General features: G+C 44.9%; 1 protein-coding gene across 3 annotated transcripts in view; it reads right to left on the reverse strand.

Annotated features, from left to right (window-relative positions):
• Positions 1-17,689, reverse strand: part of PC (pyruvate carboxylase) — a 101,658-nt gene that overhangs the window by 42,822 nt on the left and 41,147 nt on the right. Inside the window, exon 1 of one of the 3 annotated variants that reach the window (XM_072790062.1) lies at positions 7,058-7,213. The exons of 1 other annotated variant lie outside the window; for it this stretch is intronic. In XM_072790062.1, the coding sequence (XP_072646163.1) occupies positions 7,058-7,093 (36 nt within the window). In that variant the 5' untranslated portion in view covers positions 7,094-7,213. One more of the 3 variants, XM_072790061.1, reaches the window with a different exon arrangement.

Here is a 17,689-nt window from a genome sequence, read left to right on the forward strand (position 1 = left end):
TTTTATAGTTTTAGCTCTTGCATTCAGGTCTTTGATCCATTTTGATTTTTGTCTGTGGTGTAAGGTAGGTGTCCAATTTCATTCTTTGGCATGTAGACCTCTAGTTGTTCCAGCACCATTTGTTGAAAAGGCGATTCCTTCCCCATTAAACTGTCTTGGCACCCTTGTCAAAAATCAATTGACTGTAAGTGTGAGGATTTATTTCTGGACTCTCAATTCTATTCCATTGATCTATATGTCTGTCTTTATGCCAGCACCACACTGTCCTGATTACTGTAGCTTTGTACAAAGTTCTGAAATCAGAAAGTGTGAGTCCTCCGACTGTGTTCTTTTCCAAAATTATTTCGGCTGTCTGCTTCTCTTGCATTTCCATGGGGACTCTAGGATCATCTTGTCAGTTTCTGCAAATAAAGGCAGCTGAGATTGTGAGTGACCCTGCATTGCATCTGTGGATCATTTGGAGGGGTACTGCTATTTTAACAGTATTAAGTCTCCTGATCCATGAACATGGGGAATCCTTTTATTTAGGTATTCTTACATTTTTGTCAACAATGTTTTATGCTGTTATAGGTTTTATATTTCTTTCGTTAAATTTATTCATAAGAATTTTATTCTTCTTGATGCTATTCTATATGACACTATTTTCATTTTCAATTTGCTCACTGCTACTATATAGAAATACAATTGATTTTTGTATATTGATCTTATGTCCTGCAACCCTGCTGAACTCTTTTATTCATTTTAATGGGTTTTTAGTGGATTCCTTAGGTTTTCCTACACAAGATCATGTCAGCTGCAAATAAAGATACTTTTACTTATTTTTTTTCCACTCCATATGCTTTTCGTTTCATATCTCTCCTAATTGCCCCGATGAACAAATTTTAAACTGGTGACTGATGGGCAGGCTGGGAAACCGGGGCTCCAAAATGGCGGATCATCCCGCCAACCCTCTCCAAGATGGTGGACTTTCCCACCACTTTCACTGCGGCCTCCAGGTCACCACCAGGAAATTGAAATTTTCCACCCAGGAACTTCACAATTGGGAACTGTCCATCACGGGCTTCTCCCACCCCATAACCTCCATACCTTACCTAATATGGACACAAGCCTATGTCCTGCCTCAACCCGATAAAAGGACCCTGCCAACTCCCTCCCAGCGGGAACCCCCCCCCCCCCAGTCGTGGAACCTCGCGGAGGGTGCTTGCAATAAAGTTCATCTCTTGGATCCACTTGCCTTGTAGCCTCTTTTCTTACCACCATCAACGGGAGCAACTTTACAGTGACTACTTTGGATTTGGAGGTAGTGCCGTCCCAAAAAATAGCAGCTGCTCTGACCCACAGGAGGCCAGAGCCCTCATTCCTCTGCTTGTCATGCCTGTTGAGTAGATGTCTCCACACAGATTTGGCCTTTAGGAGAGGCTTCCTGGTTGGTTAGGCTCTGCTCACCTCCCCACATCCCTCTAGCTCTGTGCCCAGGGAATCTGAGACCTGTGAAAGACTCCCTTTGCAGGCTGGTTTCCCGCATGCATGTTCAGCCACGGGGAGGCACAAGCAGGAGAGGAGGGTGGAGGAGAGCATGGGTGTATCTTCCTCACTCTCTATGGGGTTAGATGCCAATACGGACTGGAGGTGTGTCCTGCCACTATGACAGTCCCTGCTGGGCACTTCTGCCTCCATGTTTCCAACCATCTCTGGAGTCTAGAGGAAACACTGTTTCCTCTCCCAACCTGGAAGTAATGGCTTCCTACTGCTGTCTGTCCTGAGTGCCTCGACTGCCCTGGTTCAGTGCCTGATTTGCTTTGCCTGATTAATTCAATTTCACAGAATCAGTGTGTGACCTCCACTATACCTGGCCAGCCCTTACCGCTCTTCTGTTAGATACCACCACCACCCCCAAAATACCCCTATGGGAGGACAGGTAGAACCTGGCTCACTAGAAAACTTGGTTCTCTGGGTAAACACTCACCAGAGTGTCCAACTATGAGTCAAGGAGACAGTGAGGAAAATCAAAGGCAAAGTGCTTCAATTCCTAGAGGGAAGAAAGTAAACAGCAACCCAGACAGGATACGACCGTGAGGCTGCTGCGCTTGCTCCCTCTGTTCTTGACCCCAGAAAAATACATCTCTGTGACCCCCTGATCTGACCTTTCACCCTCTGCTTTGGAATTTGAGCACAAAAACTGGACTAGAGGCTTTTCCAAGACAGAGTTGTAGGCACTCGCTATTGTTGGCATCCTCATGACCAAAACACATGGCAAAGTGTCAGAACCATTGATAATACCTGGGCTTGCTACTGGGTGCCAGCCACTGCATTAAGTGCTTCACATCATTCCATTTAATCATCCAAAACCTTGTCTGGCAGGTGTTATGGCCCCAGCTTTGTAAGTAAGGAAACAGAAAATCAGGATAAATAGCTTAGCCATGGCTTCCAAGCCCAAAGGCACCCATACCCCAGTCTGCCTGTCACCCCAAACTGTGCCTCACTCAGGGCACTAATTCCCAGGGGCCTCCTGTGGCTCCCATCCCAGCTAGGTTATTAGTTACCACTCTCTCCCTTTCCTGCTTATCAATCTCCAACTATTTTTCCAAACCATCACACTCGCCCCAGCCATCCCTGGGCATTCCATCACTGTGTGAAGAGCCTCCTCCCCCCTCTACCTGGATCAGCGTCACACTTGTGTCACCCTCTCTATCACAGCCTTCCCTTGCAGGCTAACTGTGCTCCGTCACAGTGGTGGGAGCCTGACTGAGTACGCAGCTGATTGGAGCAGACAGAACCTTCCCCTAGGATGTTCTGGAACTCGGCAGAAGTGACCAGAGGCTCCCAGTGGCCTTTACCCTGCTGTGCACGCCCTGGGAAGGGAGAGCATGGTGTCTGCCAGGAACTCTGGCAGCTCCAACCCTTCACCTACTGAGCAGGTTCTGATTCGCCGAGACTCACACTTATGCTCTCCTGATAGCAGGGGATATGCTCATTTGAATATACTTTCTCTGGGGATCCCTGGGTGGCTCAGTGGTTTGGCATTGCCTTTAGCCCAGGGCGTTATCCTGGGGTCCCGGGATCGAGTCCCACATCGGGCTCCCTGCATGGAGCCTGTTTCTCCATCTGCCTGTGTCTCTGCTTCTCTCTCTGTCTCTGTGTCTCTCATAAATAAATAGATAAAATCTTAAAAAAAAAAATGAATATACTTTCTCCTCAGTGTTGAGAAATTAGATTGAGAATTCCCTGGGAAGAAAAACACATCCTAGCTAAGAACTTCAGCCTTCATGAGGGACAGGCTTTCAGGACCTAAGATAGTAAGTGAATTACCAAAGTCCCAGGCAACAGACTGCCTTTCTTATCTTCTTAGTCCCAAATCAAAGGGACATCCCAACCCACTCCAGGAAGTCTCCTCAGGGCCACCCACCCTGCATCTGAGGGAAGAGGTCATATGTTATAATAGTTATGAAAACAATAATTAATTACAGCTGTATGTGTCTGTATAGTGCCAGACCGCTGGACGAGGTCATCTCCTAACACTTAGGAGGTGAGTATTGTTTCATTTGACAGTTTTATTGAGCTGTTAATCTATGTACTGTAATTACATTCAACAACAATATACCTCTGGCTCTCTGCCATTTATAAGGTACTTTAAGAGATACTCTCAGGGATCCCTGGGTGTTCAGCAGTTTAGCACCTGCCTTCAGCCCAGGATGTGGTCCTGGAGTCCCGGGATCGAGTCCCGAGTTGGGATCCCCGCATGGAGCCTGCTTCTGTCTCTGTCACTCTCTCTGCCTCTCTCTTTGTCTCTCTCTCTCTCTCGAATAAATAAATACAATTTTAAAAAAGAGAGAGAAAGATACTGTCATTTGCTACTAACAGCAACCTTGCCTCAAAGGAAGGGCAGGCATTACCTCAATTTTACAGACAAGGAAAATGGAGCTTTTTCCAGGCCCATCTGCTGACCCCCATCACTTCTTGAACTCCTTGCTGCTGCCTGACATCACAGTGTTCTTTCAAGCAGCTCACTGTGTCAACAGTCCCAGGAGTTGGGGCTTTGGAAGGATAAAGGGGAAAGCAGCCAGACCCTTTTGCTCCCCCTCCCCCGCCCCGCCACTGTGAGGTCAGGCAGGAGAAGCTTTGATGAAGTGGAGGTGGGGGCCAGATGCTGCTGTAATTCCATGGAAAGGGCAAAGTCTTTGAGTCAGAAAAGTTAGGTTCAAATTCTAGCTTTGCCACGGGCTCGTCAAATGACCTTGGGGATCACTCTGCCTCTCTGCACTTGTGTGATATAGTGATAACAGAATTATTAAATTTGGTTTTCCTCCCTGGTTCCTGGAACAGAGCTCCTAAAACCCTCTGAATTTCTTGAGTGGTAGGAGAGAAGGGAGCAACTTTTCTTATTCATAATAAGCCCTTTTCAACCACACCTGACTTTATGCTAAAGTAGTGATGCTTGGTGGGCTCCTAGATGGCTTCAGGGTGAGGCTGCTTGCCAGAGGAACCAACCACATGAGTAGAATGATGGAACTTCCAGCTTCACTTCCACTTGGAGGGATGAGGGACCAGAGATTGAGTTAATCACCAATGGCCAATGATTTGATCAACTGTGCCTACATAATGGAACCTGCATAAAAACACCAAACAGTGAGGCTCAGGGAGCTTCCAGGATGGTGAACACATCCACATGCCAAGAGGATGGTGCACCCCAATCCATGGGGACAGAAGCTCCTACACTCAGAACTCTTCCAGACATCACCTATGTATTTCTTAATCTGGCTGTCTATCTGTATCCTTTACAATAAGTTGGTAATAGTAAAGAAAGTAGTTTTCTGAGTTCTGCGAACAGTTCTAAAAAATTATCAAACCTGAGGAGAGGATTACGGTCATTTCCAATTTATAGCTGGGTGGTCAGAGGTCCAGAAGGCCAAGTTTTATGTAGTGTCCCCTGTCTTGTGGGACTGAGCCCTTCACCCATGGGGTCTGCACTAACTCTGGGTAGTGTCAGAACTGAATTGAATTGAGGGATACCCTTTGGCGTCTGCAGAGAACTGAAGAATTGGTTTGTGTGAGGGGAAAAACCCACATATTTGGTGTCAGAGGTATTATGAATAAAAAACAGTTTGGCACCTGTTAATCCATCAATGAAACAGCCTGATCCCCCAGCACAGATGGCTGACAATTTAGCAACCTGCCACATGAGAAACCTCAGATTGACCCTCTTTGGTTTCGTAAACTAGAAGCCATAGTATGTATTCCAAGGACTAGGATTAGATTTCACACAATTGGAGCCATCAAATGTCTATTGAGAACCTATAGCCCATAAGAAACACTTGAGGGACAGAGGATCACGTAACAAATGCAGGGCCTCTCCCTTCGTTAAACTTTGTCTGGTAAGGAGACAAGACTACCACACTTGAAATGTAAGGGATATTAAACAGCCAGCATAGCAAAGGAACCACTTGGGGGAAAAGGGAAATTGGAGAAGGGTAAAGCAGCTGAGAAGAGCTACATAAGTGGCATGGAGGGAACCACCCCAGAGGCCTCAGCAGAGGTGGGTGGCACCTGGCCCACAAGACATCAGCACCCGCTTGCTTGGTGTGGACCAGTGGTGGAGGGAAGAACAGGGAGATAGCCTCTTCCTGTGAGCATGGTCTTGCCTGATTAGAGTCAGGGTTGGGTGACACCAAGTAGATGCTGATCAGGTGAGAAGGCTGGTATGGAACCAAAAAAAGATGAAACTGGAGAGATTTAGTGAAATGACAGGCAGAGAAAGTGTTCATTCATTGATTCATTCATTCACTCAATAGTGACAGCCTTTGCAACATGCCAGGTATCGTTAGGCACTGGAGATAACAGCTGAACAAGAGAGAAGAGGTCCCTGCCTTCAGGAAATTTGCTGCTTCCTTCTAGTCAGGAGCAGACCAAGTCCGCAAATGAGATCATTCCAGATCCAGCCCTTCAGATTAGTAAGCACCGATGGTCCTCTTGCTTTGACTTCTTCCTGATGACAGGTCTCCCTCTGAGTCACCCAACAGGAAAGAAAGTCTAGAAGCCACACCCTTCCATCCCTGGTCCAGAACACCAGGAGAAAAGGCACATTTCTTACCAACTTCTGCAAATGTTGTTAAGCAAAGGGAGATGTAGGTCCTCCTTCTCACCTGTTCCTTGAAACACACACACACACACACACACACACGCACACACACACACACACAGAGTTACTCCCTTCTTGAATCTTTATCCCATGACCTGGAGAATCTAGCCTGCTGCAGTAAGAGATAACCAGGAGCCATCTGGTGCCCTTAGTTTCTCCTCCACCCGAACCAAGGGAAAGGTTTTCTTCTAAGCAAAAGTTTTGTCCCTTTACACCTGTGCAACAGGTTCTGCTCAAATGCCAGAGATTCGTTCTCCTGAAAACTGGGTAGTTTCGTGCTTTCCCTTCACTGTTCTCTAGGACATAATCATAAACTCACCTCCTGAAGAGATCTGATCTTGGCCCTTCTACTTCCCAGATTCCTAAAGGAGAGCCAGGCCTCCCTGTTCTGCAGCTCCAGAGCATCAAGGCCCATTCTGGCCAAGGAACTGGAGCACAGCACATGTGGGCTCCCGAGCCCTGGCCTGGTGCTGTTCTCAGAGCAGACCCTTCCCCTGACCACTTGCTGCATCACCATTTCCACAAGGGGCCCTAGTCAAGGGAACCACATGGCCTTTCCCCCAACTTCATCACCACATAAAGGAACTCTGGCCCAGAGCTCTGGACCCATGGCACATCTTCCTCTGTCCCCAAGGTCTCAGGCAGAATCCATTTTCATTGTCATGTAGGGTTTGTCCACTTTGAGCTCCTTCGTCAAATACCTATACCTGACCAGAGCTGTCCCCACAGGCCTGTGAGCAATGATCCAGCACACTCGTCCCCTGGATTCCTGTCTCCAATGACTGTTCCCAGAGTCCCTCTGCCATCTTCTTAAGTAAAAATAGACTGCCAAGCTCCAAAGGAAGAGAAACAATAACTACACTGCATACACACCCCCACCCAGGACAGTACCTGGGACTGTTGAGAGGTGGGTCCTCTTACCGTGGCAGTTGGTCTGCAGAGTCCCAGAGAGGCCATGGTGTTCCTGGTACCGGAATACCCAAATCTAGGCCCTCTGCCCGCTTCTTGTTTATAACTGACTTTCTAGATTAAGCCTCTGTCAATGACTTTCTAAACTATCCCCTCCCTACAGCTCAGAGGAGAGAGAGCTGCTTGTGAGCCAATCTCTGGCTCAGGAATAGACCTTGAACAGCTTGTTTGAGGGAAGGGAAAAAAACAAAACCAGGTCAGGGGTGAGCTTGGAGAGGGCGGTCAGAACTACTGCCTACAGGTTAGCAGGAAGGATTAAAGGGCAATGGTGTTTGGCTTTTACAAAGGAAAGAGGGACAGGGACAGGAGAGCCAACCAGGTGAGAGAGCTTCTGGCCTAAGGAAAGGAGCAGAGGCTTTGACAGAAGAAAAAATGAGGACTCTGAGGTCCTACTTCTCCTCCTGCTGAGACCTCAATAAGTCTCAGGTTGTCCCCTTGAGATCTGGAGATATCCTGGTCCTTTCTGCCCTGGGGCCAGGAGACAGGCTTCCTCACAAGGGCACATGGTACCTAGTGGCTCTTGTGAGCACTTAGCCTGGTCTGACTTCATTAGCAAGGTTTTTAAATGCTTAAATATAATATTAAACCCACTCAGATCAGGGCACCTGGGTGGTTCAGTGGTTGAGCATCTGCTTTTGGCTCAGGTCATCATCCCAAAGTCCTGGGATCGAGTCCTGTATCAGGCTCCCCACAGGAAGCCTGCTTCTCCCCCTGCCTATGTCTCTGCCTTTTTCTGTGTGTCTCTCATGAATAAAGAAATAAAATCTTAAAAAAAAAAAAAACAACACTCAGATCAATACATTGAACATAGTGTTATCCCAGAGACCACTCTAGTCCAGAACAGGGATAGAGTGCCTACCCCCTGTATGCCACCCCGCTATCACCAAAATAAAAACCAGCAGTGGCTTAGCTCGGATAAGAGTGCTTGGAGGAAGCACAGTCAATAACTCACTATTCTATCTTTGCTTAGCTTCCTGAACCCAAGATTAATTAGTCAGAGATGCCTTCCCTGCTTCTGAGTGCTCAATCCTAGACCAGGCAGGTGGCATCCAGAGAAGTGGGAAGGATGATCCTGCTAATGAAATGTGGGCAGCACGCCTGACCTGGGAAGAGGTTCTAAGTCAGGTGGAAGTCTGAATGTCAGGAGTCTCTGGGAGACCCACAAGTTAAATGCAAACTCAGCATGGGAGGGAACCTGCTTACTCCTCTTGGATCCAGGCCCTCACCCTGCACAGGTACTCTGTTCCCCCTTTGCCTACAGCTTTCTCCAGAGCTGACAACAAGCAGCTTTCTTTATTTTTTTTTAAAGATTTTATTTATTTATTCATGAGAGACACACACACACACACAGAGAGGCAGAGACACAGGCAGAGAAGTAGGCTCCACACAGGGAGCCTGATGCAGGACTTGATCCTAGGTCTCCAGGATCACACCCTGGACCGAAGGCAGCGCTAGACCGCTGAGCCACCTGGGCTGCCCCAACAAGCAGCTTTCTGCCTCCCCTCTAGTCCATCAAGGAATGGGGCTAACCTCTAATAAACCCTGACAAAGGCAGGCAGCTGCAGATCCCCGAGGTGGCCAGTGACACTCCAGAAGGGCCCTGCCCAGGAACAGTAAGAGTAAGAGGGTCTGCTGGAATGCCGAAGTAGGAAACCACAGAGGCTCCCTGCATACAATGCTCTGACTTCTGAGCTGAGGAGGGCTTTGTCCTCCCCCTGGCATCAGGTCAAGCACCCAGGATGGCTATCCCAGCTGAAGGTAGAACAGTGCCACATCCACCTTGAGACTGGCTACCTAGCTGATGGGCCTGCTGAGAGGGTGAGCCAGAGGGAGCAGCTGGCTTCAGGCTGGCACACAGGCCTCAGTCTCATCCAGGGGCAGGGCCAAGAGCAAGATTGGTCTGAGGGACATTTCTTAGAGATCTTAGTCCAGCACTTGCACACACCTTACCTCAATCTCCCTACACCACAGGGATGAAGACAGAATAGGAACATTTACCCCCCTGACAAAGGGGAGCAGAGACCCTCCTAACATAAGTGCAGAAACAGGTCCTACGACTAGACAGTTGGAGACTACCTGGGGAAAGGCAGAAACTCTTGGTGAGTGGCCGAAATCAGGAAAGATAGGACTGCCTTCACCAAATACTTAGTATGCTGGCAACACGGGTTACAGAGTGGGGGTGACACTTGCTGCTCATGAGGACGAGTGAGCATGAGAGAAGAACAGGGCTTTGCTGTGAGATGCACCTGGGGTGGGTCGTAGCTCTGTTCTGTGTGTGTGACCCTGGGCAGGTCCCTTAACCTCCAAGTTTCATTTTGGTCATTGGTAAATGGAGATTGACAACCCATACCTTGTAGAGTTATTTGTGGGGGGTCAATGGATCTGATTACTATGAACAGGCAGCTTCAACTTCCAACTGTTCCCAATTTTTCTCATAAAAGTAGAACCTTCTTTATGAGAGAATAGGGTAGATGAGAAGGAGAAATATATCCTAACATTCTACTGTTTCTCCGACTTTTGTTAAATCTCCCAGCATTGAGGAACTCAACAAAAGAAGCACGAGGGTAAGGGGAAAAATTAGTAATGGAACCGGCCCCGTTAGATGATTAGGTACATGCCCTCCTTTATCTGTAAGCTCCTGGACATTCACAGGCATCACAGAGGTGCCATGAAATCTGGTACCTGTCTCCCCATAGCATCCAGGTCAAGACAAGATCAAGGAAGCAAGTAACCTAGCTTTGAGTGGGGATAGTCCCAGGGGCAGTGTTCTGAGAGCTGAGAGGACCCAGGCCGCCCTAGGTTTGGTCGGAGGGGGTCGGGGAGAACTTCCAGTGGTACTGGAACGCTTTTCATGGGCCCCAACTGCCTCTGCGCATGCTTCATTTCTAGCACACAGAGATCAGGCCAAAGACCAGGAACCTTTAGAACAGGTGTCTACTCATCCAGATTAGAAGCTGCCTGAGAATGGGGCAGCCTGGGTGGCTCAGCGGTTCAGCACCGCCTTCAGCCCAGGGCGTGACCCTGGAGACCTGGGATCAAGTCCCATGTCTGTCTCCCTGCATGGAGCCTGCTTCTCCCTCTGCCTGTGTCTCTGCCTCTGTGTGTGTGTGTGTGTGTGTGTCTCTCATGGATAAATAAATAAAAATCTTAAAAAAAAAAAAAAAAAAAAAGAAGCTGCCTGAGCTTTGGCCCAGGTCTTCCGAAGCTCTGCCTGCAGTAGACACTTCACAGGCTATAACCGGACCGCAGCAGGGATACCATCACTGCCAGCAGCAGCACCTTGTTTTCCGTTTAGCACAGTGCAGCCTGCCCAGCTGTCTCTAAGGCAGTGGGGATGCAGAATGATGGAGGGAGAGGGGTGGTCGTTGCCCTCAAGGCACTCAGGGTCAGGGAAGACTAAACACATATAGAAATGAAATGAATTGCTCAGCAGTGACTACAGTAAACAATACCACACTGTATATTTGAAAGTTGCTAAGGGAGTAGATCTTCAAAGTTCTCATCACAAGAAAAACAAATACATATATAAAAAAAAAGAAAAACAAATATATACCTGTGTGGTGATGGATATTAACTAGACAATGTGATTGTATCACAATACATACACAGTGAATCATTGCCTTTTATACTTGAAAGTAATAATGTCAATTATACATCAATAAAAAAAGGAAAGGGGCGCCTGGGTGGCTCAGTTGGCTAAGCATCTGCCTTTGGCTCAGGTCATGATCCTGCAGTCCTAGGATCAAGCCTGGGTTGCGCTCCCTACTCAATAGAGAGTCTGCTTCTCCCTCTCCCTCTGCTCCTCCCCCTGCTTGTGTTCTCTCTCTTGCTCACTCTCTCTCTGTCAAATAAATAAATAAATAAATAAATAAATAAATAAATCTTAAAAAAAATAAATCAAGGGGGAAAAAATGCCAAATGAAGTGTGGTGGATACTATCAGATAGAAATATGTAGATAGGATGATGGCCTAAGCGGCAGGTGTCAGCTCTAAGCTAATGGTAGGCAAAGGGGGAATCGAGGACCCAGAAGAGTATCACAGGAGGGAGCCTGAAAGATGAGAAGAGGGACAGGTGGTCTGGAGAGAAAGGAGGAAGGGCAGGCATTCAGGAAGAGGGAGCAGTGTGATAGGGACACCACCTGGCTTTGCGTGTTCACAGCCATGCACAGCTTGGCATGGCTGGGCAGCAGGTGCCAGAACAAGGCTGGGGAGTAAGGCAAGCTCACTGCATCAAAGAGAAACATAATCATCTGTGCCACTGCTTTCAATCTAAGAAGAATATCCAGCATCAAAAACTGCACCAATTAACTTTCTAGACAGTTGTAAAATACTGCCAAGGCCACCAATGACTACTACTTCATAGTTGTTTTCTTACTGTAGAAAAACAGAAATGGGGATAGAGAGTAAGGGTCTGGCTCAGTTAAACCAATGGCAAAGATATTCAGTGCTGTTCTGGTTCATGGGTCACTCCGATGTGGAAACGACACTGTAGACCCAGGGTATAACAGACCAGATGTCCAAGACACCAAGAAGGAACCATATCTGTCTGTGCTCTGCTCTGGAGGTAGAGAGGCAACCAACAAGAGGCAGAGCTTGCATCTCTCCCATGCCTTTTGTCTCACAGCAGCAGGACAGCTGGACCCTTCTAACGGCCTTGTCCCCCTTTCTTCTATATCACCCCACATCCAGCCACAAAGGCAGTGAGGTTCTATGACTTCTATGGGGCAAAGCAGCTGGTAGAATGTCTTTCATTTATTCAAAAAACTTATAAGGAATGGCTGTTGGGTAATGAAAATGATGCCAAGTGTTCTGGAGAAGCAAAGAGGGAGAAAGCAGCAAGGAGCAGCAAGCCAATCATTTTGAGATACCAGTTCCAGGCCAATGAGCAAAGGCTTCTGGATTGATTCAGTTCAAACCTGATGTTGATGACCCTCACAGTTTCCAAGAAAGCCCCCATTCCCTCCTTCCTCCCCACACCTTCCTTCATTAAGCACCATACTTGGAGCTTTTGGAACAGCGTTGAACATGTAACTCACTTTTTGATTGGGAGTTTCCGTGACTCTTTGAACTTTCACCTCCTGGTCTATAAAATGCAGAGGGATCTGAGTCATTTTGTGGAGTTGCTCTGAGAACTTAATTAGGTTACATATTTTGGAAATACTTAGGAGAGTCTGGCACATTAAAGATGTCCAGGAAAAAAAAAAAAAAAAAAAGATGTCCAGAAAAGTGACCCCAATGGTCAGCCATTGTGATATCAACCTTATTCCTTCTCTTCCCTTCATACCCTGGGGCTCAATATGAGAGGTAGAGACACAACCACTGGCGGGGGGCGGAGGGCAAGAACAGAATGTCAGGGGTGGCTGGGTGACTCAGTCCATTAAGTGTCTGCCTTTGGCTCAGGTCATGGTCTTGGGGTCCAGAGATTGAGCCCCATATAGGGCTCCCTCTTCCTCTGCCCCTCCCCCACAACCATCCTCAGCTCGTGCTCACATGCACACGCATGTTCTCTCTCTCAAATAAATTAAAAAAAAAAAAAAAAGTAGAGTGTCAGTCCTATGCAGGATGATGCCTGGAAAGAGGAATGGGCTCTGAATCAGAAAAACCCTGATCCTACCTCTGCTACCACTAATCAATGTTGTGCCAAGAAACAAGTCACCTTGCACTCGGGCTGCAGTTTCTTCAACTACTAGGCCAGGGACAATAAGACCATGCCTCCTTCACAAGGGCAGTGTGAACAAAAAATAAACAAGAAAATCTCTACTCTGTGCACTGTGCTACCAAAATGCCAGGCCCTATGGAGAAGTCTAGTTGAGGAGGAGGGAGGAATTAAACAACAAAGTTAAATCAATATACAGTAAGACAAGCATGAAAAGAACAAAACATCAAGGAACAAATTTAACAAAAGAAGTGCAAGACTGGTACACTGAAAACTACAAAATATCATTGAAAAAATTTGAAGATCTAAACAAAAAGAAAGCCATCTCATGTTCATGGATCAGAGACTAAACATTGTTAAGATAGCAATATTCCCCAAAATGATTCAATACAAACCCTAACAAAAATTGCAGCTTACTTTATTTATAGAAATTGACAAGATGATCCTAAAATCCATAAAGGAATACAAAGGAACCAGAACAACCAAGAGAATCTTGAAAAAGAACACAGTTGGAGGATTCATATTTGTCAATTCCAAAACTCATTAGGAAGCTACAGTAATCAAGATGGTGTGGTACTGGCATAGGGATAGACACATATATCAATGGAATAGACTTGAGAGCCCTTAAGACCCTCATAGTTACAGTCAATTGATCTTCAACAGGGTGCCAAAAACAATTCAGCAATGATGCTGTAACAACTGGATAGCTACAAGCAAAAGAATGAAGTTGGACCCCTAACTCACACCATTTATAGACATTCACACAAAACGGATGAGACTTCAATGCAAGGGCTAAAACTATAAAGCTTTTAGAATAAAATATAAATTTCTGTGGCTTTGGTTTCCTAGCTATGACAGAAGATATATAAGCAACCAAAGAAAACAGATAAATTGATTCCATCAAAATATAAAAAACTTTTGTATTCTCAAGGACACCAAAGAGAAAAGACAACTACACAGAATGGCAGAAAGTTTATACAAATTAAGTAATCTTCTAAAGGTTTAATATCCAGAATATATATATTTTTTAAAAACCCTCTTACACCTCAAACACAAAAATACAAACAACTTCATTAAAAATAGGGAGGAGATTTGAACAGATATTTCTCCAAAGACATACAAATGGCCAATACATACATGAAGAGATGCTCAATGTCATTAGGAAAATGCAAATCAAAACCACAATGAGATAAACTTCACACCTACTAGGGTAGCTATAATCACAAGACAGATAACCACAAGTATTAGTGGTGATACAGAGAAATCGGAACCCTCACACACTCCTGATGGGAATATAAAATGATGCAGTGGCAGCCCGGGTGGCTCAGCAGTTTAGTGCCACCTTCGGCCCAGGGCCTGATCCTGGAGACCCAGGGTCAAGTCCCACGATGGGGTCCCTGCATGGAGCCTGCTTCTCCCTCTGCCTGTGTCTCTGCCTCTCTCTCTCTGTGTCTCTCATAAATAAAATAAAAAATAAAATAAAATAAATTTTAAAAAATGATGCAGCCACTTCAGAAAATGTTTGGAGTTCCTCAAATGATTAAATACTGAGTTACCATATGACCCAGCTCCTAGATAGATACACAAGAGAAATGAAAATTTATGTCTACACAAAATGTGTACACAGAGGATCACAGTAGCATTGTTCATAATAACCAAAAAGTAGAAATAAGCTAAATGTCCAATTGGTGAATAAACAAAATGTGGTATATCCATATAATGGAATATTATTCAGCCAAAGGAAAAAAAATGATGTACTATTACTTGTGACAAAGTGGGTGAGCTTGAAAACATCCTAATTGAAAAAAAGCCAGACACAAAAGGCCACATACTATATGACTCCATTTATATGAAATGTCTGGAATAGGCCAAACCACAGAGACAGAAAGTATATTAGTGGTTGCCAGGGGCTAGAAGAGGGGTGAGTAACAGAGAGTGACTGCTGATGGGCATAGTGTTTCCTTCTGGGGTAAGGAGTATGTTCTGGAATAGTGGTGTTGGTTAGACAACACTACATATACTAAAACCACTGAATTATATACTTTTTTAAAAGGGTGAATTTTACAGTATGTGAATTATATCCCAAATAAAGCTATCATAAAAATGAATTTTTAAAACTAATGTATATTTGGATGCCGAGGTGACTTGGTGGTGGTTGGGCATCTGCCTTCAGCTCAGGGCGTGATCCCTGGGTCTGGGATCAGGTCCTGCATCGGGCTCCCTGCATGGAGCCTGCTTCTCCCTCTGCCTGTGTCTCTGCCACTCTCTTTGTGTCTCTCATGAATAAATAAAATCTTTATAAAAATAAAAATAAAAAATAAAAGTAACGTATGTTAAAGCTTGAAAAGTTAAAATCCGGGCAGCCCAGGGGGCTCAGCAGTTTAGCGCCACCTTCAGCCCAGGGCCTGATCCTGGAGACCTGGAATAGAGTCCCATGTCAGGTTCCCTACATGGAGCCTCCTTCTCCCTCTGCCTGTGTCTCTGCCTATGTCTCTGCCTCTCTCTCTCTCTCTCTGTCTCTCATGAATAAAAAAAATTAAAAAAAAAAGTTAAAATCCTCACACAAATAAAAATTCTATATGCTTGCTTTTTAACCACCAATCAGAAGCCTATATGCATAGTAACTTCTTGCAAGATACATCCACGAAGGCAAAAGAAACAAAAGCAAAAATGAACTATTGGGACTTCATTAAGATAAGAAGCTTTTGCACAGCAAAGGATACAGTCAACAAAACTCAAAGACAACCTACAGAATGGGAGAAGATATTTGCAAATGACATATCAGATAAAGGGCTAGTTTCCAAGATCTATAAAGAACTTATTAAACTCAACACCAAAGAAACAAACAATCCAATCATGAAATGGGCAAAAGACATGAACAGAAATCTCACAGAGGAAGACATAGACATGGCCAACATGCATATGAGAAAATGCTCTGCATCACTTGCCATCAGGGAAATACAAATCAAAACTACAATGAGATACCACCTCACACCAGTGAGAATGGGGAAAATTAACAAGGCAGGAAACAACAAATGTTGGAGAGGATGCGGAGAAAAGGGAACCCTCTTACACTGTTGGTGGGAATGTGAACTGGTGCAGCCACTCTGGAAAACTGTGTGGAGGTTCCTCAAACAGTTAAAAATATACCTGCCCTATGACCCAGCAATTGCACTGTTGGGGATTTACCCCAAAGATACAAATGCAATGAAACGCCGGGACACCTGCACCCCAATGTTTCTAGCAGCAATGGCCACGATAGCCAAACTGTGGAAGGAGCCTCGGTGTCCAACGAAAGATGAATGGATAAAGAAGATGTGGTTTATGTATACAATGGAATATTACTCGGCTATTAGAAATGACAAATACCCACCATTTGCTTCAACGTGGATGGAACTGGAGGGTATTATGCTGAGTGAAGTAAGTCAGTCGGAGAAGGACAAACATTATATGTTCTCATTCATTTGGGGAATATAAATAATAGTGAAAGGGAAAATAAGGGAAGGGAGAAGAAATGTGTGGGAAATATCAGAAAGGGAGACAGAACATGAAGACTGCTAACTCTGGGAAACGAACTAGGGGTGGTGGAGGGGGAGGAGGGCGGGGGGTGGGAGTGAATGGGTGACGGGCACTGGGTGTTATTCTGTATGTTAGTAAATTGAACACCAATAAAAAAAAAAAAAAAAAGAAAAAGAAAAAAAAAAAAAAAAAAAGAAGCCTATATGCTCCCTGACCTCAGAGAGTCTTCTAGTAAGGGGAAGAGAGCTTTCTGTGGGCAAAGCAAATTCAGTGCTAGGTTACTCTGGGATGTGGTACCCTCATTTATATTGATTAGTGTTTTAAAATAATAATAAATATATTATAGGTTAACAAATACTTTTCATAAAACACAACTATATTTTTAAAAACACTGAGGAGAGTGATATTATTTTACATTTTTGCAAATCTCCTTAATGTCCAGCTTAATAGAAGATACTGGATTCTCACATCTGTGCTTCTACATTCAATTTGTTGTAGTAAATGATGCTCATGAAGAAAATATGGACAACTCCCCCCAATATGTATTAGCCAAAAGAAGGAATATATATGTATATATATATTAAGGGAGGAATATTTTAGTAGCCATTTCAGACAATGGTGGATACTCCTGTTTAATACACCAAAACTTGACCAAAAGTTATTAATGATAACGTGAAATAGGAAACCCTATGAGCCTTAATGTACTCTGTTATGTTAAAATCCACTGGCCTATCTTGAAAAAATAAATGGGCCTTATACCAAACATAATTTTGTAACCTTACATACCACACTGGTCATTTGGAAACATATTGGTTCACTGAGTTATGCTGATGCTCAAGATGGGGACACATTTTATAATAAAATGCCAAGATATCACATGTGTGATACTACCACCAATATCATCAGGAAAGTCTAAGGACTGAAAAGCTGCCCAGCTCAAGATGTTAGATAAAAGCTTTCCAAAATTCTAATTGTGGCTTGACAGCTCCATGATCATCAGCAATAAATGCTATTAGTTATTTTCTTTGAAGCAACAGGTTCACTACTCCATTTTTTGAGAAAAAGTCTATCGAATAACCCAACTCTGAACAACCACAATTGCCAGTTGTTCTTTCAAGTAAAAACAACATTCCCTGAAAAAGGTGACTATTCAGCTGGCTACCCAAACCACCTCAGAAGCACCTGTCCTCATGCTACCTAGTGTAGTTCAGCATGCAGAGTAACTCCCCATCTCACCACACAGGCTATGAAGGACATGTACACATGCATAGAGTTAATGAAATGAATGTTTTTCTTGCTTTGTCAAGGCCACTCTTAAGTAAAGCTGGCTCTTTGGAACAGCAAACTTGTGGAGGTGAAGGGCTCCATGCCTGCCGGATAGTCTGCTGCCACTGTCCTGACTCCTGCAA

Source organism: Canis lupus, chromosome 21 (assembly GCF_048164855.1).
Source record: "Canis lupus baileyi chromosome 21, mCanLup2.hap1, whole genome shotgun sequence".
In the NCBI taxonomy this organism is placed as follows: domain Eukaryota; kingdom Metazoa; phylum Chordata; class Mammalia; order Carnivora; family Canidae; genus Canis; species Canis lupus.